Source organism: Aquila chrysaetos, chromosome 5 (assembly GCF_900496995.4).
Source record: "Aquila chrysaetos chrysaetos chromosome 5, bAquChr1.4, whole genome shotgun sequence".
NCBI lineage: Eukaryota > Metazoa > Chordata > Aves > Accipitriformes > Accipitridae > Aquila > Aquila chrysaetos.
Window position 1 is genome coordinate 39788226 of NC_044008.1, and position 26947 is coordinate 39815172.

The window sequence follows — 26947 nt, forward strand, 5'->3', positions numbered from 1 at the left end:
CACCCAGCTCACTCCAGCCCGGCTGTGACTGCATCCCATATTCCACCTGCCTCACAGCAATGTGCCAAAAAGGCTAGTAGCATCCCGGGCCAGAACAAGCAAGCTAGATTTAATGAACATTTTTGTAACACTTTGGAGCAGGGTGAAAGCATCCATCCCCACTGCTCTCCTCTGGGCTCCACATTGCCTAATCCTTTCAAAGTCAGCATCCAGCCCCAAACATTACCAACAGAGGACAGCTCTGACCCCTGAGCAGGGACCGACTTTTATGCTCCACAAAGGGACTGACAAGGCACTTTCTCTAGAGAAAGGGAACTCTCCTGTCCCTGTGTCAGGAATTAAACACGGACTATCTTTATTTGGCTTTCCTCAGATCCTCTGGATCACATCTGGACTCACCCAAAGCAACAGGGTCGCTGCTGAGGCCGGGAGTAGCTACAATGATCTGATCCAGCGACTCCTTGTTCCCCAGCATTTTGAAGACCTGTCAGAGAAATTAGAGAACAGCGGCATCGCACAACAAGGCTCCACCATGGGAGTCTCTTCACAAAGAGGGGACAGACAAAAGACACCCAGACAGCACAGTATGAAGCCCCACTCACTGCATCTCTGTAGGCAGGACTGCTGTGCAGGGCAGTGTGAAGGACCCGGAACTCCCGTACTGCTGCCACCTTATCCACAGGCTCTGAGGGAGGAAAAACGACAGAACAAAATGTGGTTCTCCCTCTGTCAGCTTTAATAGCCATTCTGCATGCCACTGGGACTTCCATGCTGCAGTAGCAGTAGTGATTCTGTAATGCCCCTGGATTCAGCTAACTCAGAGAAGAAGGGCACAGACTAGTGATTGTGAATGTCTCAGTACAGTTACCACAGCGTAACAAATAACTGCACTCTCAGCTTCCAGATATAGATGTATCCTCCTACACCTACAAAAGGAGCTGTATTAAAGTAGCAACTCTAAACCAACCCATCTTATTCTACAGTCAGACAGACTAGGAACGCACACAAGCCTGCTCATCCCTCAAGCTGAGTAACCAGTCGCTTTGTTCCTGGTTCTCTGGCAACACCCTAAAATTGGTCACAGTCAATTAAGGAAAGGATACTCGCTCTCCACATTACGTAGCTCATTCCTTAACTCTTCCATCAGCAAGAAAACATAACACTCATTTACTGCTGTTAGAGGTGGAGAGATCCCACACAAACATATCAATCAATTCCTCCTCCAAACCTCACATCAGCCTCCCAGAAACAAATCACAAGAGAAGCTGTTCCTTAGTCACAAGAGCCCCACACCAAACACATCCCGAGGAGATCCAAGCAGTAACTCACACTGTCTCCGCCTCACCTGGCTTCTGATCAGGCTCAGGCCAGGACTTGCGCAGGACATGAACGGTGGAGCCAGACTGGATACCATAAAAATCAAGCGTCTGGTCATCCCTCAGCTTACGGCCACAGTAGATCAGATCTAGGAGAGAGAAACATCTAAAGATAAACAGCTATGGCACACTCAGAAAGGGCCTGGGGTCTTTAAGTGAGAACTGCCTGGGGGTTATTGCTCCACACGTGCAGCTGCTTCACCTGGTCGGCAGCAAAGGGACTCCGTAACACAGGGAAATGATGGAGCTGAGATTCAGGGAGGACATCGTGGAGCCGAGACTCACAGAATGTGACTTTGCCACCTCCTTTAGAGGAGCTGACCTCTCTCTCAGTTCTCATAAGAGATCTCACAAGGACACATTGGTATTAGCAAGTCAAAAGGTTTCTTAACGAGGGCACTGGTGCTGCAGGAGCACTGTGATCCCAAGCAAACGCAGAACAAACCATCCAAATCACGAGGTCCCAAGACCACTACGGCGCAGCAGAGTCTCTGGAGCGTGCTTTGAGCCCCCACGCCGTGCTATCTGGTTGTGCCAAGTCATCCCACCAGCCCAACACCACTAACAGAAGGAGGAAGAGGGTGGCCCCAAGCGGTAGGACTTTGACACGACCCACGCAGGCACCTACCGATGAGCTCAGGGTCTGGGACGGACTCCTGCAGCTTGCCGGTGATGAGCTGCTTGAGGTACGAGATGCTGCATCCACCGAGCGGGCATTCTCCCAGCTCTGTCTCTGGCAAACGTAAGATGGATTTGGGAGCCAGCGGCTGATCCGCCAGCTTCACCGCGATGTGCCACTCCGGCAGGGACATTTCAGCCTTCTCACTGAACCTAAGCCAACCTAAGACCCGCAAAGCTCTGGAAAGGGAGGAAAACCAGCCGAAGTGAGACTCTCCATTAACCAGACAAACGCCTTATAAATTCACAGGCTTCACCCTTGCTGGGAAGCACACAGAAAATTAACAGGAGGCCTGACCAACACACAGCCGTGTTTTTTAGGCACCTACCTCGGTCTTAAGCCGCGTCTGAAGCTACAGGGAAGGCAGAAACACCCCTGCTAGCCTCAACACTCAGCCGAGGAAGAAGAGAAGCCAAGAGCAAGGCCCAGCCCGGTTCTCCTGGCGGGTACACACACCCCCCCCCCGCCCCGGGCCACCCTCCACCCCCCGAAAGCCCCGTTTCCCGGCACAGAGACGGTGGAGCAGAGGGGGCATGCGGGGCAAGACGCCCGTGGCGGTTCAGCGATGGGTCCCAGCAGTTCCAGACCCCCCCCAAAGCCCCGACCGCCCCTCAGCTCCGCTCTACCCGCATCCCCCGGGCGCGCCGGAAGCGGAAGTGCTGCGCGGCTGCGCGCTGCACCCTGGGAAACGGAGTCCCGCCAGCGGGAGGCGGCGCGCCCCGCCGGGCGACTCCGCGGTAGGGAACGTGTGCCAAGGCACCAACTTTTTTTCCGACAAGAAGAGCCGTTCGCGTTCTAAAAAAAGCCCAGTTACCATGAAAGTACAAGGCGGCGGCGAGAGCCACATACCGGTCAAGCCTTCCTCCCCGACAGCTCTTAAAATGGGTCTGCACCACGCACAGCAGCTTTAAATGGTGCCCCGACACCATTTGTACAGCGTTTACCCCAAATTTTGTTTCCTGAGCTTTAAGCAGGCAGCTAGAAGCCAGGTTCGGGTCCAAAACCCCACGTATTGCCCAATAATTCTTTGTAGCCAGGAGATCCAGAGCCCACCCTGAAAGGAAGCAAAATAACCCCTTACAGTTTTTAAGCCTAAGAAGTTTATTTGTTTTCCTACAAAGGAGCCAGCCATGACAAACCGCAAGGTGACAAGTCTAACTTTAGTGTCATCCTACCCGTGTTACACAGGAAAAGCGAACAACCCTCCATCTACTTCCAAACCCCAGAGAGCCATGAGGAAGAAGAGCAGCTAGCCAGCCACGGGAGAACTACAGCCTAACAGGCCATTAATATGCACGTGTCACTACTCGGTACCTCAACATAACTAGTTAAGAGATAAAATAAGTAACAGTCGAACAATTCTGGTCCAACGTGGAAGGAGGAGGTTGCCCCAGCACACATCCCAGCGAGGACGGCCCTCAGGTGACTGCCAGCAGTCCCTCTAGAAGCACTTGCGATGGACGATGGAGGGGCCGGACTCATCATACTCCTGCTTGCTGATCCACATCTGCTGGAAGGTGGAGAGAGATGCCAGGATGGAGCCGCCGATCCAGACGGAGTATTTACGCTCCGGCGGGGCGATAATCTTGATCTTCATGGTGCTGGGTGCCAGGGCCGTGATTTCCTTCTGCATCCTGTCAGCGATGCCGGGGTACATGGTGGTACCCCCCGACAGCACGGTGTTGGCATACAGGTCCTTCCGGATGTCCACGTCGCACTTCATGATGGAGTTGAAGGTGGTCTCGTGGATGCCACAGGACTCCATGCCCAGGAAGGAGGGCTGGAATATGGCCTCAGGGCATCGGAAACGCTCGTTCCCGATGGTGATCACCTGCCCGTCGGGCAGCTCGTAGCTCTTCTCCAGGGAGGAGGACGAGGCCGCCGTGGCCATCTCCTGCTCAAAGTCCAGCGCAACGTAGCAGAGCTTCTCCTTGATGTCCCGCACAATCTCTCTCTCAGCCGTGGTGGTGAAGCTGTAGCCCCGCTCGGTGAGGATCTTCATGAGGTAGTCGGTCAGGTCGCGGCCAGCCAAGTCGAGACGCAGGATAGCGTGGGGCAGCGCGTAGCCTTCATAGATGGGCACGGTGTGGGTGACGCCATCCCCAGAGTCCATGACGATGCCGGTGGTGCGGCCGGAGGCATAGAGGGACAGCACAGCCTGGATGGCTACATACATAGCTGGGGTGTTGAAGGTCTCGAACATGATCTGGGTCATCTTCTCCCGGTTGGCCTTCGGGTTTAGGGGGGCCTCAGTGAGCAGGACGGGGTGCTCCTCTGGGGCAACGCGCAGCTCATTGTAGAAGGTGTGGTGCCAGATCTTCTCCATGTCATCCCAGTTGGTGACGATGCCATGCTCAATGGGGTACTTCAGGGTGAGGATGCCCCTCTTGCTCTGGGCCTCGTCCCCCACATAGCTGTCCTTCTGCCCCATGCCCACCATGACACCCTGATGCCGGGGACGTCCCACAATGGAGGGAAACACAGCGCGGGGGGCATCGTCCCCTGCAAAGCCTGCCTTGCACATGCCAGAGCCATTGTCCACCACAAGGGCAGCGATCTCTTCATCCGCCATGCTGACCAGGCCTGAGGTGAGTAGGAACATGGAGGTGTCAGAGTCCCTCCTCAGAGGGAACACAGCAGGAACAGCAAGGAGCCCTGACGCTCCCCCCCATGCGCTATGGGCCCCAGAGGATTTAATGCACTAGGGAGCCCCAACAGCAGTGCTGAGGGATCTAAGGTGAGAGAGGATACAGAGAAATCCTGAAAGTTTGCCCCCACAGAGCCCTCAGGGCCTAAGTGGGAAAGAGGTACCAGGCAGGCATAATATCTATTTACTTCCCCCAAAGCACACACATATATAGAGAAGACAGGGAGACAAGCACAGACCCTTCCCACTCCCTCCCCAGGGACCTGAGGTAGACCGACAGGTACCAAGCAGCAGGGACCCCCAACACAAACACCCCCCCCCCCCCAAAATACACCTTTACCACAGACCTGAGGGAAACAAAAGCCCCAACGCAAAAAAAAAAAAACCTTTTCCCTCCCGGGGCCCGAACAGACAGTGAGGACCCCCAGAAGACCCGAAAGGACGGAGGAGAAAAGCGGGGGTGGGGGGGAAGGCCGGCAGCCACCGCCTCAGCCCTCACCTGCGCGCGCTCCCTCAGCCCTCCTCAGCGACTGCCGGGCCCGCCCCCCCGCGCGCGCCCTTTTCTAGCCCGCCCCGCCCCCCCCCTCGCGAACCCGCCTCTCGCTTCGCTATTTAATTGGCTCCCGGCCGCGCCCCGCCCCCTTTTCCTCCTCCCCCTTCTCAAGCCGTTTCCGGGTGTTGCCGGTCAGCTTCTTCCGTTGCCGTGGGGCCGTACCCGGAAGTAAGGCGGGCGCTTCCGTTGCTGGGGGACCGCCTCCGCCGCCCCCGTTTCCGGCCTGAGCCGAGGAGGGGCGGTGTGGGGTTGTGTGTGTGGTGTGCGGGGGGGGGGGGGGGGGGGGGGGAAAAGGAAAAAGGAAAGGAAAGAGGTTGCGCTGCGGGCGGAGCCGAGGCGGCCGCGCACGGGCCGGCAGCGACCCGCTCCCGCGGCCCGCGGGAGGTAACGGCCCCGGTGGGGGGGGGGGGGGGGGAGGAACGGAGGAAAAAGGGGGGGGGGGGAGTGAGGAGGGAGGGGGCGCTACCGGGGAAATGGCGGCGGGGGGGCCGCGGGGTTGTGGTTCCTGGGGCCAGGCCTGTACCGGGGGCCGGTACTGAAGCGTGGAGGGAGTGGGTTGGAGCTCACCGGCTTCTTTGGGCCTTTTTTTTTTTTTTTTTTTTTTTGGGGGGGGGGGGGGTACAGTCGCCCTTCCGCGGGTAGGTTCCCTTGGCGGGGGGGTGGGGGTGGTTTAGTGGTGGTTATGGGAGGTCTCCGGTAAAACCGGGGGGGGGGGGGGGGGGGCGTTAATGGAGTTGTTTACCACCCCGGGAGACCTCTCCCTTCCTCGGGGCCGGGAGGCTGCTCATCTCACCCTTTAACTCTTTCAGGTGGTTTCCGCTTGGAAAAACCTCTTTCCAAGCGCTACTGGCGCGGAGGCAGGCGTTTTCCTAATTACGCTAGATAAAAATTCAAATCAAGGGGCTTCTTTAATTAAAGGGCTCTCCCAGGGATTAAAAGCCGCACAAAGGCTGGTGCGTGAGGACCTGAAGGTTGAACTGAATCCTTTCGCTGCCTGGGTTGGGAGAGACGCGAAAAGTAAGCAAATATCCACGCTGAGGGGTAAAATGGATGTTAAAACCTGGAACGGTTTAATGTTATTAATTAGTCTAGTTGCAGCTGTGATCTTATACTCTGTCCCGATATTGTGACTTAATTATTTGCTGTGAGCAATGCGTCCCCTCGTTGACTTAAAACTCGCCGTAAAGTTGGCTGTGCCTCTCCACAACAACATCGATACTTGCTGAGGGCGTGTTCGCCGTATCCAAAATTCATCTTTTTGGAGGCTCGCGAGGTTTGAGCTGGGCTCTGATGAAAACCCTCGGCAGCCACGCATAAATCCTGCCGAAACCTGCCACACGCTATTGTACCTGAACTCCAGGAAATACGCGGGCGCCGCATACCAGGGTGTTGCTGCACCTGAGGTGTGTTTGCTCGGCATGTTAACCGAGTATCAGGTCATTTATTATCGTTAATGTACCCGAGGCGTGTATTAACTGCACGCCCTGCTGAATGTCCCCCAGGCAGGAGAGGTGACAACTCACCCGTGCCTCAGGTGCAACAATATACAGCAAGGTGTGGGCTGTAGGTTCTCTAGCCTGGTTTATGGTTGCTGTTGCAACACCGGCACCAGTTCATTGTTGCTTTACCAGAGGAGGGTGTGTGTGGAGCTTGGCCAGATGGTGTATTGTGCCTGCCGAAGGAGTCTAAGACTCTTTTCAGCTGCCAGGTAATGCATTATTGCTCCTGACATTCAAACCACTAATCCACTTTATATTGTTTCATTTGCAAGCTAAAGCTATGCTGCTGCCTGCTAGATAAAAATGCAAATGCACCGGCCAGGCTTTTCATTTTGGTGATGGGCTGTTATTTAGCACAGGGAAGAGTTTGCAGAGGAAAAATTAGTTGGGCATCGTAGCTCGAGGGCGCTCTGTACGAGAGACGCATCTGACCACCTTAGAGGAAGACTTGGAGTTGTGCTAAGGATGCTCGAAGTTGTCTTTCGCTTTTAAAACTGGTGTCTGGTAGGTTATTTGTTGTTTTAGAACAGAACTGTGTCTGTTTTGAAAATGTGTGTTAGCGAAATAGTCTCTTTTTTCAAGTATGTGGCTTGAATAGCACAGTGCTGGTTGTAAACAGGGTGGTGGGAGGTGGCCAGGAGACTCTGTAGCTTGTTTGTAGTTGGCCTTTCCTTTGTTTCTCCAAGCTGACTGTATTTTGATATCAATGAACCTTGAACGGCAGCAAGCGAGACCCGTTTAAGCATCTTTTTACATAAAAAAAAAAAAAAAAAGCTGAGAAGGACCATCTTTGTCAACAGGTCCAGTTTGTGACACAAAGTCCAAAATACACATGCTGATTTTAATGGTTGGGGATTACAGGCGTAGTCATCTTTCTAGGATTTACTCTAGATCAGAGCGGTATTTCTGACTGCGGTCTCTTCTGTTGGTCTTTGCTCAAGAGGAGGCTAGTGCTGGCTCAGCATGGGCTTGCTGCAGGTCAAAATGGAGAGCTAGGAAAGGCTGTCCTTCGGCTGGGAAAATCGAAGGGAGGCCGCGGCCGGGGCTTGAGATGCACTGGGAACCAGAGGCAGGAGTTGCTTGGTGCTCAGCGGTCTGTTTTAGGCTACAGTGGTCTTTGCTCTGCTCTTGTCTCGCTCTCCTGGGGAAAAATAATGGCTGAAGATAGGGGTTTTTTAAAGGCAGACATATAAAGTGTAAAGAATTTAGTAATGTAAGGAAAAGAATTTAGAGATAACTGGTGTGTGATAAATTCCTGCCCATTTTTTAATAGAAATATGGTCAAGCTTATCACCCTGACTATCTCCTTTTAAGGTAGTATTTTCAGAAGCACCAAACCCTAGATGTTAAACCTAACATTTCAAAAGTAATTATTTAGTAAGTGTGGAAGGATTCTGACAGAAAAATGAACTGTTGGGACCGTGGACAAAGGCATTTCAGATGCTGTCTTTGGGGTATACGAAACTGAGGTTATAGCGAATGTGTTCAGCTTGAAAATACAATTAAACAGTCTGAAAATTGAATGCAAGTTTGAGCCTGAGGCTGTTAAACATGAAGCTGATTGTTTCACGGTCTCCTGCACAGGAAAGAGTATTGGCTTTGCACTCTATTTATCCTCTTCCTGGGGAAAAGATGAAAGCATTTTATATTCATACGGACAAATATTTGTCTATCTTTCAGATTCTGCCAGTCTCCCAAGGTCGGGGCTTGAACCCTGCCAGATAAAGTCAAAAACGCCCCCCTCTTTTCCCAGCCATGCAAACTGCGGGATGAAGCTGGAAGCTGTGGTTGAGCAGCTGCAGAAGCAGCAGCAGAAGCAGCAAACGCCTCTGCAGATGGATTCCAGGGAGAGACAGCAGAGGCAGATGAGAGAAGCCCAGCTGCTCTACACTCAGCAGCTGGCCGTGCAGCAGGCTGTCCTAGCAGCCACATCTGGCAGGGCTTCGGGCGGCTCTGCTGTTGGTCCCTTGGCCAGAGGCCCACCTGCAGCCGGAGCTACGCGGGCTTTTGATCAGAGCAGCATGAATTCGGAGCCAGAAGAGGAGGAGGAAGAAGACGAGGAAGAGGAGGAGGAGGAGGAGGAAGAAGGGGGTTTGGAAGGTGGAGATCTTGAGGATGGTGCTAATGTGACTGGGAAGGAAACCTGCTCTGCTCTGAAATATTTTCATGCTCCCAAAGTTGCCCATCACAACCAAAGAGTGGCCTCTACCTCTAATCCTCTTCCGGCTTCGGGGCACCAGCGGGGACAACAGGGCAAAGAAGAACAGGGTAAAGACACTACTAAGCAACCGTATTCCGGTTCCCCGTCTGGACGCCAGAACTGGCGGTTGGACGAGCAGCTCAAACAGGTCAGTGTTAACATTACTTCCTTCTGAATAAGAATGACCATATTCAGTCAGATTGAGGATTTCTTTAGCCCAGTGTCCTGTTACAAGCACTGGCTGTTTGCAAGTGCTTTGGAAAGAGTGCGAGAACCAGGCGCGTGCAGAGCGATGCTTCCCTGGTGTACACTTCCAGGTTTATCCTTTTATAAAGAGATTTCACAAGAGCTTGATTTGCTTTACAGATACAGATTTCCAGCTAATGATATAGAAACCCCAACCTGTCAGAACCTTTGTGGGGAGGTAGAGGTTTGATCTTTGGCTCGGTTATCTTCTCACTGCTCTCACTGCTGCTGTGCCATTGAGACTGCAGTCTCACTGCTGCTGTGCCATTCAGAATGGAACAGGCTGGTGTTATATTTATTTTTGGTGCAGACACTTGCCTGCTAATGTCTCACTCAAGTTATTTCACGTAAGACATCTATAACGCCTTTGTGTCAGACCTCTGGGATGCTGCGACTGGGGCTGGATTTCTGGTTGGTGGTGCGGGCAGGCAGCAAAGAGTGCGTGTCCTGCCACTGATCCTGTGAGTAAGCAGAGCCACTTTGTATTTCACGTGTGGGAAGGAAGGAGCTAACTTGCTCCTGCTTGGTTTTGGTAGGAGGTTAATTCTATGTCTGAATGAAGAATTACTAGTCCTTGTAGATAAATGCCAGAGGATCAAGATTTCTGTTCTTTGTTGTAAGTGGGTATTTCAGTTAATGTAGCACCTGTGTGCTCTTTTGTTACAGACCTAACTTTCAGAGAGGTTTACAGCATTTATGTGCATTGAAATTGAGCCAAAGGATGGCACGGTTTAAATAAAGAAAAAAAGCTGGACTGAATTGTCCTTTTCTACAGATGTTAGCCCGAGTGCGAAGAGGGTTAGGTTTTGCTTCAGATAGAGTTCTTTGCGGTAAGAAACCTTGTATGGGCAAAAAAAGAGCTGGTTTTTCTTTCCCTCCTGCAAACCCTGTGAAGTAAAAAAGCTGGAGCTGCTTTGTGGTGGCTGGTGAACCAGAGGTGTTTGAACGTTTGCTGTGGATGCTCAGGGCAGGCTTTCCTCTTAGCTGTTGGTCACATGCATAAGATGATTTCTTTTATGCTGTCACAGGCAGCAGGTCGAGGAGGAACTGCTAAAGCTCAGCAAGCTTTATTTCTTTTCCCATTCCATTTAGTGTGGCCTGTAGGCTGCTGCCCAGCTGCTCCTGCAAAACTGTACCAATTTGGTGTTTCTTCACCAAGGCTTGTGGGAGGAACTCCTCTAAATTGCCAGGTGAATGGCATTTGTACTATTGGTGCTATAAAGCATGATAGCAAAGCAGCCCTGGTGCATGGGATGCAGCAGGCAACCAGTTGCTGCTGTGTTTTCTCTGTGCTTGCCTCTCAAGAGGGGTTGGGCTGAAAAAAAAGAGTTACTCAAGCTGCTGTAGGGAAATGAAGTGGGTATGTCGCTCAGGGGACAGTCACTAGAAAATTTGCTTCAGAATTTACTAGATTGGGAGTGACTGGCAAAAACTTCCTCTTTCACTTCTCTGGGTGGAGAATAGTAGGCAGGACTCTGGTGTTAGGGGGATCGCTTTCTAAAAAAAACACCAATAAACTTAGCATTAGTCTTGACTGTTTTTATTTCTAGCTCAGCCGGTGCTAATAAGCATGTCATTGTGCTTCTTTCCAATACTTGCTTATCTTGTGAGAGTCCTGTGAATCTTAATTAATAGGCTTGATTCCTAGGTCATTTGCCCTGTTCTGGGAAGACAAATGACCTTAAGTGTGCCAGATCTGGTCTTAGCTGATGTGGAATAGCAAAAAAAAAAAACCAAAAACCAAAACCCAAAACTGTTTTACAGTTGGCATACTGTGCACTAATACTTATCCAGTTACTTTGGCCCACTTCAGCAGTAATCAAGTCTTTTGGTAGTAGGTTGCAGCTTTGATTTCAGGCCAACTTATTCTGGAAGCCAAAGTGCACGAAGCTTCACCAGGAAGCAAAACTAAAAGAAAAACTCTCTTGCTCCTGTGTTAAAGTAATCTGTTTCACTGCTGGGGAGGCAGACAGTACAGCAGTAAAGAAAGGAATTAGAGGAATTCATGGACATCAAGTTAAGGAATGGATTATAAAGGAATATCAGGGATGTGTTGTGCTACAACACTTCTGGATGGTGGGAAAGTATGGCAGAAAGTATGGCAGGTTCCCATGTTGTCCCGAAATACTGTCTCCTGGTACTGTCATTGAAGATGGAGTACTGGGCTAGATGGTCTGCCCCAGCAAGGCATGGCTTATATTCGTAGTCATGCTGGTGAACGATGTTATTAAGGTGCTATGGCGTGCTCAAAAGGCCATGTTGAAGTGCCCAATATTAGTGATGCTGGTGCAGTATATTCACCTTGAGTAGGGTAAATATTGCAGATCAGCTTGTTTGCATTCACCAGTGGAGTCTGCATACCAGGGAGTAAAAATTTAACTGCACTATACCAGTTCAGAGCTGGTGAGCAGGGGGCTGTGTGGAGGTAGGAATAGACCGGGTGGGTGGACAAGAACTGTTAGCTGGCATGACCGCGAAGGGGGAGAAATGTGCGAGCAACTGTGGACTGTCCACATAATTCTGTATGCTAAATGGTAGCACGCTGCCCCAGTGTGAGCCTCGCTTGAAATTTTTCATTTCAAAGGCATACTTTAAAGATACTGGGCTTTTTCTTCTGTCTTTGTCTAAAATGGTTGTGTTAGGCAGAAAAACCAGGATCAAATGCAGAAGTGCCTGCATTCTCCAGTTTGTTTTCGAAATGATTCTTGAACTTGTCTTTTTTTTTTTAGCGTCTGTTCAGATATGGAGGCTAATAACCAGTTAGTATACACTGCTCTCGGCTAGCTCTGCTCTGGGAGTATTTGTGGTATGCATAATGGCTGTTGCTTGCGGAAGAGGGGGGAAAAAAGTCACTTCGATTTCTTCTTTCAAGTGTGGATTGTTCTTCTGAAAGTGATGCCCTTGGAGAAAAATGTATCTTGAAAGTGTAAGGCTAAGATTGCCTGGAAAGTATGTGGCATGAAGATGGCAGAAAGATGGAAGCTACCAGCAAGATGAAGCCCCATTCTGTTCGGTCCCGGACAGCCAAGTAAATAATTGTAGAACAAGCTGGCAGACAAAAGAGCTGGCTCAGCTTATGACACAGGGGCGGTGGGAATCCTGTCAGCACAAAACAACAAGGGAGTGGAGTTGCTTGTCGGGGAGTTGCAGTCCCGAAAGAAGAGCCGGGGGGGGGGGGTGGTGGTGTGTGTGTGTGTGCTCAGCTCGCTCGCTCCTCGGACTTGCTCGAATCCCCTGCAAATCCATCACGTCTCCGACAGCTGTAGGCTCCCGCAGCCACCCTCAAAAAGGGCGTTGTGGGCTGCCTGTCTCTGAAGAAAAATGAGTTTTTAATTCCTCGGGTGAAAATGTTGCTTTTAGCAGATGGTTGGGTGTGGGTCCTCATCCCGTGGGTTCTCGCATTGCTTGGTGATGTCTCTGGTTACCAGGGAGAGCCGTGTAGGAAAGGCAGGACCACAGCCGCCGTCTTGGTGGTGCTGCTTACTCCTACTTCACTCAAGGCTGGCATGCAGCAGTAGCATGAGCAATTTAGTCAGGCTGTTACTACAGCACGCACATTAGTACGTGCATTCCTTTGTGGAATGTAAAAATAAAGCCAAGGTTTTCAGGCATCAGCTGATACTTAATGCCTTCTTAAATGCAGCAAGGTAAGTCTCCATAAAGCAGCTGTCTGACTTTCAGAGAGTGGTTTGTGGTCTGGTTTTTGGGGATGTCTCATGTTAGATTCTCAGAAATCACGAGTCACTCCTGAAAATCCTGACCTAAACTTTTAAAAAGGTCATGGCTTTTATTAAAGTAAGTCAGCTTAAAATAATTACTTCGCTTTTGCTCTAGGGTCTAGGAATGAGTGGCTGAGATTCCATAACCTTAAGTATGTGCCTCAAGTGGTGTGTGTATTGAGGTATTGCTCAGGAGATACTCATTAATCCAGAGGGGGTGAAGGTCCCAGGAATAAAAAAGTTGCATTTCACATGGTGCATTTTTTGCCTCCTAGTTATTTCAGATATCCAGGGCCCAATCCAAAGGTTGGATTTTTCATTCCTTATGTGGGTCACTGGGTATTTTTCTTTTTATGATGTAGTGGGAGGAGAATACTTCATTAATAGCTATGATGTTAGATATTTGGTTTCTTTTTTACTGAAAGCTGTTTTCCCGAAGAACAGATTTTAATTCTTAAATTGCCAATTGCTGCTTCTCTTTGAAATTTATGGTTTAGGTTTGTTTTGGTGAAGTCTTCATGCCTGTGACAGTCTGCTTCTGCTGTAGCACCTAACTTGGTGGTCATACTGATCTGTAACTTAAAGTGCAGCATCAGTGGTTGGAGCAACAAAATCACCTTTTTGTTTAATATACCAAATAATGTACAGGAGAGGAGAACCAAGAAACTGCTTGTGATAATGACTGTAGGCAGCAGCCTACAAACAACTTGTATTAGACATCAGAGAATTCCCCCAGATCTTCATCTCAAGAGGCAGTTCCACAGGCTTCATCAAGGCTATGTTATATTGCAGTGACTGTGCTATATCTGGAGGCAGAGCAAAGGAGCAGAGCGAGGAGCTCATTTATATCCTGGGGAAGATACATCTCATTTTAGGATTTGTTCAGGTGCTAAATTTATCTTTAGGAATAGTTGCAGCTTGTCTCCTTTGGTGCCAATTTATAGAAATTCTAGCTAACACTGGAGACAGTAGGTGGAAAGAGCTCAAATGTGTTGTATTCTTAACACTTCTGTTTTTCTCACTTCAGGGTAGATCTGAGACTCTCTCATGTGGCAGTGAGAATTTCTCTTCCCACAGCCATACAGCACTGAACAAATCTTCTTGTCACTTACGTTTTAGTTAATTCCTGTGAGTATTTGTGAATAGGAGTCATTCACAAAGAGCCCAACTTTTCCTTAAGGATAAGGAAGCAGATTCCTGTTTTGCAAAGAATTGTGTTGGTGCTGCAGTCACTAGGTCATGGGAGCCCATAAAAGAAACTTAATAAAAAAAGGTAATTAATCTGTTAACTTCAGTCCATGCTTATTCTTTCCTTCCCCATCCTCCCTGCCATTCCTGAAATCACTAAAATGTTTTCAAAACCTGCCTTTGAAGCTTGTAGATATTGAATTGAGCTCTGTTATTAGTAAGACTGGGAAGGGTTTATTCCAATTTCAGCAGAGCTTTACCAGGCAGCTTGTGCATGCAGTAATTATAACTTGGTTCTCCATGCTTGAGAACTTGCAGCTCAGGGCAGTAGTCCTGATCTTATCAGCGTTTTGTAGTACAACAGTTTTCTTTATAATAGCATCTGTTTCACTTCCTAAGGCTTAACTCTACCCACAAAAGGAATTTCTGTGGATTCTCTGATAATCCTGAAATTGCTGCCCCTGTACCTTTTCATTGACTCGGTGCTTTCAGTTAACCCATGGGGTAGGGGAGGGGCTTTCTTTTTCACTGCAACATTTAGCCTTGTCCCTCAGTGGATATTTCAGCAGATTTCTGGCCTAAAACTTCTGTCAAAACTGCAGGTCTGCAGTAAGGAGGTGCAGAATGATCTGAGTTTTGTGCCAGAAGTTTTCTTTTTTCTTTTACATATTAAAGCTTTAGTTGGCTTTCTCTAGTTCAGAGTTTGCCATTTGAGTACAACTTTGTAGTCTGGTAAAACCTCATCGGGCTTTAGCTGAGCCCCTCTCAAACAGCTGTATGAAACTGGGGTGGGGGAGAAGGCAGTGACCTGGAAAAGGAGCATTTCCAATTTCTCATCAATGTCCCTGTTTGCACACTAACTGCAATTTGTGCAGGCAAAACTGGAGGAGAAGATGAGATGCTGTTCTGTTTGCCTTAATACTTCACTGGTTTTTTAAGCACAGAGTTTTGATTAGTTCTCTAGTCTCTGGGAGGGACAGACATGTGAGATGGTAATATTTGAGAGGTGGGTGTCCTGGAGGGAGGGGTTGAGGCTGCTTATTTGTAAGGTTTTTGTCCTCAAAAGAATGGGCTGGATGAAGCAGGAAAGTGTTTGTCATCTCCTTTTCTCTCTGCTTGGCAACTCAGGGTTAACTCTGGCTCTTGAATGTGGGATTGGAAACCAAAATTGCTCTGGACATCCGAGCTTCCCTCTAATAAGATATTCCAGGTGGTTAAGGAGTAATCCTAAAATAGCTCCAGATGTAATTGCTTCTGAAGCCAGGCCCACAGCCTCTTGGGGAGGGGGCGGTCTGGGGGGGCTCTGATGACACCCCTGAGGTGTCTGCAGCACAGGGGAGGCTCCCTGGCTCTGCCAGCAGCTCGTGAAGGTGGCCAGCCCTTCCCAACACCTTTGCCTTCCCACTCAGGCTTTGCATCGGGGGCTCAAGCACTGCCAGTGCCACTTCTGCCACCTTTTTCTGCAAGAAACCAGATAAATTCTTGCCTGTGGTAATGCAAGGGCTGTTTGTCAAACATCAGCAAATTCCCTTGATACAAATGGGTGGAGGGAGAGGCAGGACTCTCCCCAGAGAATGACCTGCCTCTCTGAACAGTGTTTTTTCCTTCCTGCTACTATTGCCTGACTTATACAAAGGTCTTTTAATGACTTGTGAGGATATATTGATTTCTCAGGTTCCTGCTGTTCCTATGGAGGAGGGCTTCTCAGCATAGGGTAGCTTTGTTTTCCTAGGAGAAATGGAAAGGAAGCTTGATACCAAAGCTCCTGCTGAGCTCTCTTGCTGTGCAAAATGTAGTTTATTCTGCATGTGGAGCACCTCTTGCTTCGGTAGCTTCATGGGCCTCTTTACTGATTTACCTGTTCCAGTTGTGCTTGAGTCGCTGTTCTGACTGCTGCCGATATTTGGTATCTTTGGTTGTAGCCTTGGCACGAACCCAAAGGTTTTGGTGAGCAGAATAGTCCCTCAAGATCAAAGCTGAGGCCTGGGAAAGTGCCTGTCGGTGCTTGTACTCTGTTCTCTGAATAAATAAGGCTTTATTCCCCAGCTGCTGAGCTGACATTTCATGCTAGCCTGAGACTTTGCTAACTCTGCTACCCAAAACAAACCTGTGCTCTGTCCTCATGTCTCTGCAGCCCATGTGTTGTTTCAGTGCACCCTTCCTGATTTACATCGCTGCAGCTGCCGCTTGCACCGAGGTGGATGAGAAGCACTCTCCTTATCTCTTCTGATAGCTTAACATGGGGAGTGGTAACTGGCTTTAAACCTTTACAGCTATTGCGGGAGGAAATGCTAATACTGTCCACTGTCTCTCACCTTAGATCACTCTGTGTCATGCCAGGTGATATCCATCTCTGCCAATTTTCTGGACATATGGCAAAACACTGATGCCTTCAACTAGCTTTAAGCTCCTTTTCACTAGCGAGGTGTGGGGGATAATTACTTCTGTGCTCTCGAGCATCTCAGGATGTAGGTGTGAGAAGCAGGGTACATATATTCTGCTTATTCTCTGTATCAAACCTTAATCTTGTCATTCTTTTCTAATTACCCTTTTTCTTCAAATAGAACAAGTAAAATAACTTCTAAAGAGTCTTCAATCCCATGGAAAGTTCTGTTCCTGGAAATTTTACCAAGTTCAAACCCACTGGCAGTAGACAATTGTCTCCTTTAAGCCCCCTTCTCTTTCCTGTCCTCAAATGTAGCGGAATAAGCTCTCAGCATGACCAAAGTTGCCTATGAAAGCAAGTGTTTTGCTTCTTGGAGCACCCAGTTTAACACCACGAGCAGTTTTGCCCTCTGGATTTATAACCAAATACAAACTTGGGAAGAAAGCAGCTCAGCCCTCTACAAATCATCTTGCCTTGGAGTGTGTGAAGTTGAGGATGGGAAATAGCTGCTGCCTTCTGAAGAGACTGTCTCTTATTCGGACTGTTCACATAGGTTTGTTGATCTGAGTTAACAATCAGTGTGGCTTTAGGAGCAGCTGGATATTACCGTAATTAGCAAAAAACCTGTGGTTTTAATGTCTGCTAGGAAAGGACACCCAGATGAATCCTCCTGTGAACAAAACTGGTCTTCAGATCTCTTCCTAGAGAGGGCTGGGAATTGATCTGCTGTAATAAACAGCTGACATAACAGAAGTGGCAATAATCCCCCATTAAATATCTTTCAGTTGATGGGACTCACTGGATAATTGACTTTCCAGCAGGAATTACTGGCTCAAACTAAATCAGCAGGCATTAGGGCAGCTCACTGCAGTGTTTTTTAAAGGGGCAAATGTAGCTTTGCCTGGCCTTGACAAGAGCTATTCATCTTTCTAATTCAATGTATGTGTCACAACCAGATGACTCCAAGATTTCAGAGATTGGACCACCTCTCTAATTCACATGCTTTTTTTTTTGCTTTTTTTTTTTTTTTTTTTTTTTGTGCTGAAACCTCTTGCTATCCTCAGTGCTTTTCTGTCTGCATTAGGATGTTGCGTGTTTATCAGGACAGGGTAGTCCAAGCTACCTTGCCAGGTGGATTTGGCTGTTGTCTTTCCTTGAGTGGCTCTGGAGCACTTGCTATACTGGAGGTTTATGAAGTTTATGGTTTAAAGATACTTGAACAGTTTTTCAGAATCATTCTTCTGGTCTTGGTCCTGCTGTACAGCCAGAGGCTGCCTCTGCTGGTTTCCAGCCCCAGTGATCATTTCAGGATGATGGTTTACCAAGTAGAATAGGCCTAACTAAAGTAATCCTTCTAATGCGTAAGAAGAATGAACCTTAATCCAGCAAAGCTGAGCTTTCCATTTCTGTGGCGAAAATCCAGATCCAGGAGTAAGGGTCCTGGCTTGGCAAGAAGCGTTCCAGTGGGATTATTTCCCTCTTTCTTTGGCATACTCTGGTTTTGGTTTTGTAGGCAAGTGGGGGAGGACAGAAGGGCATTTCCAAGTGTGTTCGGTGTCACCTGGCAAACAGAAAGGAAGGATGCCTGGATAACACCTGAGTCTTTCACTAGGGGCTCTGGCATGTACACTTGGTAAAAAGATGGACATGGAGAGGAGAAGCAGCACCTCTCTGTTTAGGTGTTGGACCTCATTACACCAAAGCACCTGCTGCAGGGTGCGGGGCGGCGGGGAGTTGTATACTTCTGTTTAGCAGATGAAGGAAGGCAGCTGGTGAAGGTGTTGAGGACTTTCCACTGGAATGGTTTTCCCTGGCATCAGATAGCTTTTTTGAGATACATTCTGCAAGAAAAATCTTGGTGCTGAAAAACTTCCCGACCTTCAGTAGTCTCCTGGAAGGTGAAATCCCACTTCCCATTTTGGGCTGAGTGTCAGAGATTCCAGGAAAGTGTGCTGTAACAAATGCACAAATGTCCCCATCTTTCTAGTCTTTTGGGTTTAAGCCAGCAGCTGCTTTTGCATGTGTTTGTGCCCAAAAATGCACATTTGCAAGCTTTCTGGAATTGTCCACAAAGCCTTTCGCTGGCCATCCTTTCACCCTTTCATTTCTCTCTCCCTAGAACGGCAACGTGACCTGGAGCGATGAAGGTGATGGATGCCGAGGAAGAGAAATTTCACGAGACTTTGCCAAGGTCGGTCTGATCATGGGGATTTTGGGGAAGGGGTAACTTTGGGGAATTCTTCCCTTGATCTGTGACAGAGGGTGACTACGGAGCCCTCACTATTCCTCTACAGTGAACTTGTAAGAAAACTGCTTTGTCCTACAGCCCTCTGCCTACAAACCAGCTATTTTGGGCTGTTTTGTTGCCTTTGGTCACTGGAATATAGTTAGAACTAAGACTTAATAACCAAACTTGTGGCATTTAAGATCTTAGTCAATGCTTTCTTCAGCTGGGAGAAGAGTATTTTGTTTCTTGAACCTGATTAGCACTGTGGTCGTGGATTTGAATGTGACAGCTGTGTGTCACATCAGCCAGAGGAATTCATTTTAAACTAAGCTGGCTCTTTCTGAAAGGGTGCAGCTAATTGCTCTGCAAATACACTGGTGTGCTTTCTTCCCAGAGCTCAGTGGTGAGAAAGTGCAGAACTTCACAGGAAATGAGCCCAAAAAGCCCTTCTTCTTTTAGGCTAGATGAATACCAAGTAGCTAGCAGCACCTACAGAGAGGCTGAAATACATATTGCCCAATGAATATTTGCTTTTCCATTGAGCTGCTCCACAAGAGTAGCTACAAACAGCAAAAAATTCCCTGGAGTAATGCAGGGTTCTTCCTCGATGCAAATGAGAGAAGGAATTGAATTCTTCATGTAGAGCATTGTCTTCTGTCTTGTTCTATATCCTCCTGTATCTCAGTGAGAGACTGACTTCGGCCCTTTCAGCCTGTCACTTTGTGGCCTCACAGGCTTCTTGATAGGTGAAAATTAGATTTTTCTGTTCAAGAGGTAGTTGTAAGATGACATTCGTGCCTGTCCCTTCTGAAAAATCAGTGGATAATGGTAGCATACAGTGCCTCTCCTTTGGAATAAGCTGCCTATGGAACTTTATTTTAAGTGCTTGGGTTTTTAAGCCTTTTGGTAAAATTATTTCTGCAGAAAATTGGTTCCAGGCTGATTCCTGATATTTTTTAAGGCTTTTTGGCTTATTTTAGAGGAGCCTTTCCTGCCAGGCATTAGTAGTTACAGGATGGCTCTATCCTTTCATGTCCTCCTTCAAGGGACTTGGAGTTTGTCACTTACGTGACAACCCCTGAAGGGAGGGAATCATGAGGCTAGGGGAAGCTGCAGAGAAGTTTACCTCCCTGGTGCCTTAAAGGTACGGACCACTAATCTGTCCTGAAGCACTGTCACCTTCCTTTTGGTCGTCTTGTCTTTCTTTACAGCTTGTCTTAATAGTTTCTCTCCCCTTTGCTTCCAGGTGGTTTCAAACCCTGCTCTGTAGTAGTGCTGTTAACTGAGTTGAATCCTGTTCCCCTCAGGGTGCCAGTCTCTACTGTGCCTGGATGAGATACTGAGGGGCTGAGCAAGGCAAGCCATAACGAGGGTCCTCAAACTATCACTGCAGCCTTGTCCACCAAATTTCTCAGGAGTTCTTCCTTGGTTTGCCTCTTTGCCTGCAGCTGCCTTTCACCCCTCCAGTACAAACAGCAGATCACCCATTGGAAGAAGCTAATACTATTACTTTATTTTCTGTCTCATTGTAGACTGTGCCTTCATTTTTATTTTTATCCCCAGCTCTATGAACTGGATAGTGACCCTGAACGGAAAGAGTTCCTGGATGACCTTTTCATCTTTATGCAGAAGAGGGGTGAGTGAGCATTTGTTTGAACTCGATAGGGTAAAATGGGGCAGAGGGGTGCTGCTGCTGTTTGAATTTTTCCCTCCTGAGTTTGAAAGAACAAATCCAGCCCTTGAGCTTGCAGATCAGATGGAAGAGCAGGTGGTAAGACTTGGGATATTTGCCTTGGGAGATAAGGAAAGGAGTGCAATAGGAAAGAACTCCTCTGCCCTGTAACTTAATTTCACAGACCGTATTTCTTTACCCTCCTACCCAATACTGATGTTGTCCATGCACTGAAGAGCCCAAGAAGCCTGGTTCTGTGAAGATTTTTGAAGCAAGGCTGAGTACCACTGGGGATTTCTCTGGTCTCCCCTTCAGGTGGCATGATCACACATCTTCTCATGTTTGATTTCAATAGCATGTGGAAGCTGAGTGTGGATGCCTTCACAGTCTGCATAGAGTAGTGGCATGTAATTTGTGGACTGGGAAAATAGACACCAAGCTACATTTTCTTGTATATTCACAATGTGTCATCTTTCTGTTTAGTAATTTTGTGTAACTGAGTGCAGAAGCGTGCAGTTTCTCACATTCCTCCCTGTGGTGTCAGCGACTTGCATCTCTCCTTGCTACAGGAGTGATGATGCATGTGTGAAGTCGCTCAGCTGGGATGTCACAAAAGTCTCTTTCTGTCCCCTAGTTATCAAAGTTCAGTTCCCTCATTGCAAACTATTCATAATATAAATATGCATATACGTGGTATTGTATAAAACATACATCTCTGAACATTTGTGGTAAATCCTTTGTGGTGCTCTCTTCCTTTACCCCTCCAAGCATGCCAGGCCAGACTGACTCTTCCAACAAAGATGCATCTGACAAAGTGTTAAATTGTGCTATAGACCTTTTCATTGTTTCCAGAAAGTCCACTGAAGGTAGGTGTGAAGAGCAGACATAAAAAGGACCCTTTGCTCCCTCATGGCATAATGCTCTCTCAGTGTGCTGGACCAAACAAGCCAGGTTGTGCTTATTTGGAAGGGAGGCTGCCTTAGTGTCACCAGCAATATTGTGCCCTGAGAGTCTAATAAAGCATAAAGATGCAACATCTCAGTCTCATCTATTTGAAAATTATCTGTTTGCTGGGTTGGAGCTAGAACCTTATTTCCCGTTGTCTTTTGAACCCTGCATCTTCAGATGCATCCCCCTCTGTGGATGACTACATCACAAGCAGAGGAAAGGGTATCCACAAGGCAGCTACTGCAATTGCTCTTCACGTCCGTGTCCGTTTTTCCTGGCATGGCTAGAGCTGACAGCTGACCTGTGTGAATTTTCACTCTCCAGCAGTTTGAGGTTATGCTTCCAAGTCAGTTAAAAATTAGAGCTGGGTTTTGCTGGTATTTTTGGCTTTTGCTTGCAGAGGCATAACCGGGCTTAATTAGTTTACTTGCAAATGTTAACCTGAGCTCACATGCTAATGTAAGGGCTGGGATGGCTGGCAGACAAGACAATCTGAAGGGTGTGATTGGCAGCAATAGAAACCTCCAGATACCTAGAGAGAAAACTGCTTAATACTTCAGTGTCTCCTTCCTGTTACCTTTTAATTATTTATAATTGACATGTTCCTGGTGCAGGGACTGAGCTGGTCACCAGCTGGTTGCTGTAGGAGTTTAGCTTTTAATCATCTGGGCATTTCCAACTGTATTTGTTTTCTGGAGACTCCCTTGTTTTCTTGCTTACTAGAAGGCTGAAAATGAAATATAAGAGCCCAGCACCCGTGGGGGAGAGATGCCATGAACTGACAGCCCTCTGCCAGAGGCCCTAGAAATGTTTGGCCCTGCTCTGGGGAATTTGGCTAGATTGCAGGGTACGAGGCAGTTGTGGGCTTGCTTTATACTTTGGCACCCCCAAAAGAAGTAGGCAGAAGGACTCTGCGGAGCTAAGTTTCTTCAGGTTGATAGAACTGAACAGCATAGGTTGAGCTATAGGAGGCAGCTTCTCTTCTGTTGTTAATCTAAGCCGCTGTGCCTTATGCAGAGAAAATCTTTTGACTTGGCATGGTTTTTCAGAATCTGTACTGTCCACTTTTCCCATGCCTGCTCTCCCCACTGCTATCTACAGCAGGGCTTTGGTTTTCTAGTGAGCAGATGGACTTGCCTACTGTGTCCTATTCTGGGATCTTCAAAAATCTGGGAGCTTCTACAGCAAAGTTATCGTAGGATACTGTTCAGGCTTTCATTTCTTTTCCCCTTGCTTTATGTGCCAAATGAGCATCCTAAACCAAACAAGGCTGAACAGCTGCCTTGTTCTGAAAGAGTCCACCCAAAGATGGCTACAACCGAGGGCTCATTGCACCTGAGAGCGAAGTGTTGTGTTTCTTAGCTAGTATGTGTGAAGAGCTGGTTAATTTGCACCTCATGTCTTAAGGGAATGGAAAGCAGCTCTGCTAATAAACATTGCTGGTGTAAAGATGGGGATTTTGTTGTTGTCCAGGAGGAGCTGGAGAAGTGCTGGCTCTTGTTTGGCGCTGATGGATTTGGGGCACAGATTGCTAACTGATGCTGAACCAAAAAAAGCCTGATGTGGAAGATAAATGACAGATTTCACAGGAGCTACTGAGTAGTTGGAGGGATGAAAAGATTTGGTTGTTGGTGCTGCTGTTAGGAATGTACCTAGAAATGTGAAGCCATGAAACAGCTTAATGCAGATCAAATGTGCAGGTCTCATCTGCCTCTGAGCACAGCAGGTTGTCGCTGAATGACCACAGCTGCAAGTGATAAAATGGCCCTTCAGTGGCAATAATGATGGAAGAGGGAGATGAGAGGAAAGCTGTAACTCTTCCTTTGTTGGATGTTTTATTCCTTGTATGTGTTTAGGTGAATGGATCCCACCATGGCTGTGATTGAAGGGGCAGATGGGGAGAGGAGGGGAGACCAGCCGATGAGAGCAATTAGTGTGCAGGACTAGCTTCGAACCAGGCCTACAACAGGACTGACCTGATGTAGCTTGGCAGGGATGATGCTAGCTTGCTGTATTACCACTTCCACCTTCCCTTTTCTCAGCTCTTCTGCAGTCTCAAACCAAAGGTCATCGTTCCTCGGACTGAGCAGGGATAAGCAGCTTCAGCAGTGGCTTCCCTCCATCTCCATTGCTGATCTGGTGTCCTGTGGCAAGTTGAGCCCTGATGTCTTGAGGTCTGGTTTCTCAGAAGCTGTATTTTTAACCTCCTGCTGCATGAGGAGCTGCTCTATGGGCAAGTTTGTGGTTCAGAGCATTTTTAAGGGCACAGGTTGAGGCTTATCTGCTAGTGCACTATGGAGTGGGTTGCAACTGCAGGCATGGAGGCTGGATTTGTTCTGCCTGCCACTGAGGACACTGCAGGCAGGAGCAGTTTTCTGAGTGCCCAGGCTAGAGCTGCATCCATTACAATAACTCAGGGTAATTGTATGTTCCCCCATCTTTTGTATTACTGAAAAGAGTTTTATTACAGAAATGTGTGTAGCCAAATGGGCAATTTCATTTACTCAGATCAGACGCAGTGTTAGACATGATGACATCTTCCACTTATTTGCGGGTCTTTCTCACCCTGTGAACATACCCTGAAGGTAAATTTTGTCTGCATCTTTTTTGTGTGTGGTAGAAGGCATAGGTATGATGAGTAGTAGAAAAATGTAGCTGTTAGCCCTGTAGCATGCACTAGGTAGCATAGCTAGACTGCTGTTCGTCCCCAGATAGTGAAGGGCTGTTAGTGGCATGACTCTTACAGCTGCTAAGGCAGCCACCAATAATTGAGCTGATTGTATTCCACTAGTGCTGGTCAGGAGAGAGTTGGAGTAGTGGGACTGTTTCATCTCCTGGAAGGATCAGCAGTGTTTGTGCAAGACATTCCTCTTGAGAAAAGGTTTGATGGGGAAGAGATCTAACTGCGTGCTATGGTGTATTAGGAAAGGCTCCCTTTCAAGGGAAGCTGTTTTGTTCATTTTAAGTACTGCCTTTGTGAAGACCTCATAAAATGTCTCCAATTGTACAGCTCTACTAATTTTGTTCAAGGTTTCTGCGTGACCTTGGTTTTCCCAGATGGCTTGACCATTCTGGTTTTTTATGTGTATATACATAGAAGGGGCTTTGTAAGTCTGACCGTGTGGTTTTAATGTTTTCCTGCTGTTGTATGCTCTGTCTGCACACTTTAGATGTGGAAATACAACAAATCCAGGGTATTGACAAAAGCATTTACTGATGGATTCTTTTATCTATAGGCCAAGTGGTGTTTATGAAATGTTTGTTCAGGGAATACACTTCATTCTTCTACTGATTCAATTTTGCAGGTTTCTTCTTTAGATTCTCTGGAGATATTTTCAAATCTGAATTAAGCAATGTAGTTCTCTAAATGAGACATCAACAGACATAAATTCTCAGCATCCTTTGCTCATGCTACCTGCTTGATGCTGAGCCACAGCAAATGCTTCCCTAAATAGCAGGTGATGTTCTGCAGTGGAAAATTCTCACTCGAGGCACTGCAGAGGTCTCTTCTGGATGGTCCAGGTGAACCAGGTGAAGTCCTCTTCCCCATTAGACCCTTGGATTTGTACACAGCTACATCTCTGCCTCCTGTACCTCCTCTAAAGAACCTCTTCTTTGGTCAACTGTTTTGACTTAGACTTGGGAAAAATGGTGACTAGTGTCTTGTGCAAATGGTAAGTAGTGGGGATCAGTGAAATATTTTAGGTTTTTACTTTTATATTGTTGGAAAGATTTACTTAAGTTGTAGGGGGAACTGGCATTCTGATTTACATTCCTTTGTATTAAGTGATTTGAGCCTTTCAGAACAGGGAACAGATAATGCATTATTCCATGTACTTAAACACTTTTAAGTGATGTTAGGATAAAAACAAGTGTGAAGCAAGGTGCTTGGGATCTCCGAACAACTTGAATCCAGCTCTTCTGGGGATGTGTAGTCCTGTACTTGAGGTAGGGCTCTCTGTAGCATCCAGAAAACTCTTGCAGGGAATGTCTCGCTCATCAGCCTTAGGTGCCAGGTGACTAAAAGTCTCCACCAGATACATAAGTTTATATTTTGGGAGAGTTTACCTGGGTCCATTTGCAAAATTTGCAAATTGCAATAACTTAGAAGTAGTTATCAGCAGGTCCTTCCCATAAGAACCAAACTTCCTCCCCCTTCTGTTTTTCACACATCAAAACATTCATTGCAGACATAGACACATGAGATTTCCCCCCTGCCTCTAATTTGGAAAAAGCCTGGAAGTTTCCCTTTGGAAAGATCTAAAAAAATCTTTTCTGGGAGGTGACCCAGTACAGTTCAAATAATTAATATTCCTTGGTTTTTAAGCAGCTGAAAAATGGTGTTTTAGAGTGAGTATTGCTTTAGCTCCAAAGAAAAATCGTATTGGAAGCTGCAGTTGTAATTAATGGGGAAAAATAGCATTAGGAGTTTACTTGGTTCTGGCTTACAGGAGATTTGTTTTAAATTTAGCCAGCAAGAAGAACGTTTTGAGCAGCTTAAATGTTTTATGAACGAGTTGACACTGGACAGAGTACAAAAGAAATTAATTTGAAATGATTGGCTGTTGTTGCTTTGCATGAACCTTTCTTTAGCTTATTCATCTGATACCAGTCTGCTCTAGTGATTGCTGGCTAAGGATCTCTGAATCCCAGGTGCTCTTTCCTGGGTGTACAGAATTGAGTGATGGAATCAAAGGGGTTTTTTCCTCACTTCGCCTGAAGATTGAGATTTTAAGTTGTCACATGTTTCTCCAGCATCTCAAAGACTGGATGTTTGTGTCTCAAATCCTGATCTTCTCGAGCTCGCTCTTATATTGGTACTTTCTCTTTGCTATGGGTGTTCTTGGCCTGCCCCCCCACTCAATTTCAACAGCACGTTTTTCAAATGATTAATGACCTGCTGCACTCAAGCAGTGGAGGTGGCTCAACACTGAAGAGATGACCCTGTTGATATCCAGGTGGATGGAAGAAGGTGGAACCATTTGGCATGAAGATGGTCCAATTTTTGACCTTGTAAAGCCTGTCTGGCCTACCTTTATTCTTGCCAGCTGCCCTCATTTCTCTGCATTGCCTTCTGTATTTGTACCTCTCTTTGCCTAGAGAAGAAGAGTTTGTCCGTTTGGTTCAGAGGTCGTATGTATGGAAACCCACCACCAGTTGCATGGTGGTTCAACATCTGGTGAAGAAATTTGTAATAGCAAATATATTGGACCCAGCTGTGCCAGTAGCAGCCAAACAGTTGGACTGTAGTTGAGCTGGGTCCAAGAGAGCAAATCTCCATGGGATCTCTGTTTCAGGGATGGAAAAGCACCCTGTGCCGGAAGGTTAATGTGGCTGGAGCCTTGGCTAATAAAAGTGGGGCACTGGATGCCAGTTAGGCTGCTTCCCGTTCAGCAGCCGAAATCTGATAAGGGGCTGCCGTCAGCCTCACTTATTGAGGAGGGAAGCAGAAACTGATGGCGTTTCAAGGGGTGCAGATAAGAAGTGGGCCTCCTGTCAAATAGAGCATGATTAATTACCCTCTATCCTGGCTCCTGCTTTGATAGGAGTGTCTAATGGTCTGCAGGCTTGTGGATCAGGTGGTGACATTCCTGTTGGGAGGTGAGA

The 26947-nt window shown here is 47.5% G+C and overlaps 3 protein-coding genes across 13 annotated transcripts in view; 1 reads left to right on the forward strand and 2 right to left on the reverse strand.

The window, feature by feature from the left end:
• The window catches only part of UBL7 (ubiquitin like 7), a 33298-nt gene extending 30580 nt beyond the window's left edge, over positions 1–2718 (reverse strand). For 5 of the 7 annotated variants that reach the window (XR_005932350.1, XR_003923376.2, XM_030014258.2 and 2 more), the window contains exons 1-5: positions 2384–2667; positions 2005–2234; positions 1346–1465; positions 603–685; positions 400–484 (exon numbers count right to left, since the gene is read on the reverse strand). Coding sequence is in view for 5 of the 7 variants with exons in the window: in XM_030014258.2 (XP_029870118.1) it covers positions 400–484; positions 603–685; positions 1346–1465; positions 2005–2188 (472 nt within the window). In the remaining 2 variants the exon portion in view is untranslated. The other 2 variants (XM_030014255.2, XM_041123376.1) reach the window with 2 other exon arrangements.
• Positions 2719–3132: 414 nt separating this feature from the next.
• LOC115341775 (actin, cytoplasmic type 5) lies at positions 3133–5285 on the reverse strand. The gene is made up of 2 exons (XM_030015199.1): positions 5202–5285; positions 3133–4638 (listed from the first exon to the last, which is right to left on the reverse strand). Exon 2 carries the CDS (start codon positions 4625–4627, stop codon positions 3497–3499), a length of 1131 nt encoding a protein of 376 aa, XP_029871059.1. The 5' UTR covers positions 4628–4638; positions 5202–5285; the 3' UTR covers positions 3133–3496.
• A 258-nt stretch (positions 5286–5543) lies between these two features.
• ARID3B (AT-rich interaction domain 3B) overlaps positions 5544–26947 on the forward strand; it is a 37216-nt gene continuing 15812 nt past the window's right edge. For 2 of the 5 annotated variants that reach the window (XM_030014892.2, XM_041123366.1), the window contains exons 1-5: positions 5545–5639; positions 6065–6272; positions 8435–9102; positions 18613–18684; positions 20284–20356. In XM_030014892.2, the coding sequence (XP_029870752.1) occupies positions 8524–9102; positions 18613–18684; positions 20284–20356 (724 nt within the window). In that variant the 5' untranslated portion in view covers positions 5545–5639; positions 6065–6272; positions 8435–8523. Of the gene's footprint in view, positions 5640–6064; positions 6273–6886; positions 6964–7108; positions 7259–8434; positions 9103–18612; positions 18685–20283; positions 20357–26947 lie in introns of those variants that run through there. The other 3 variants (XM_041123365.1, XM_030014893.1, XM_030014894.2) reach the window with 3 other exon arrangements.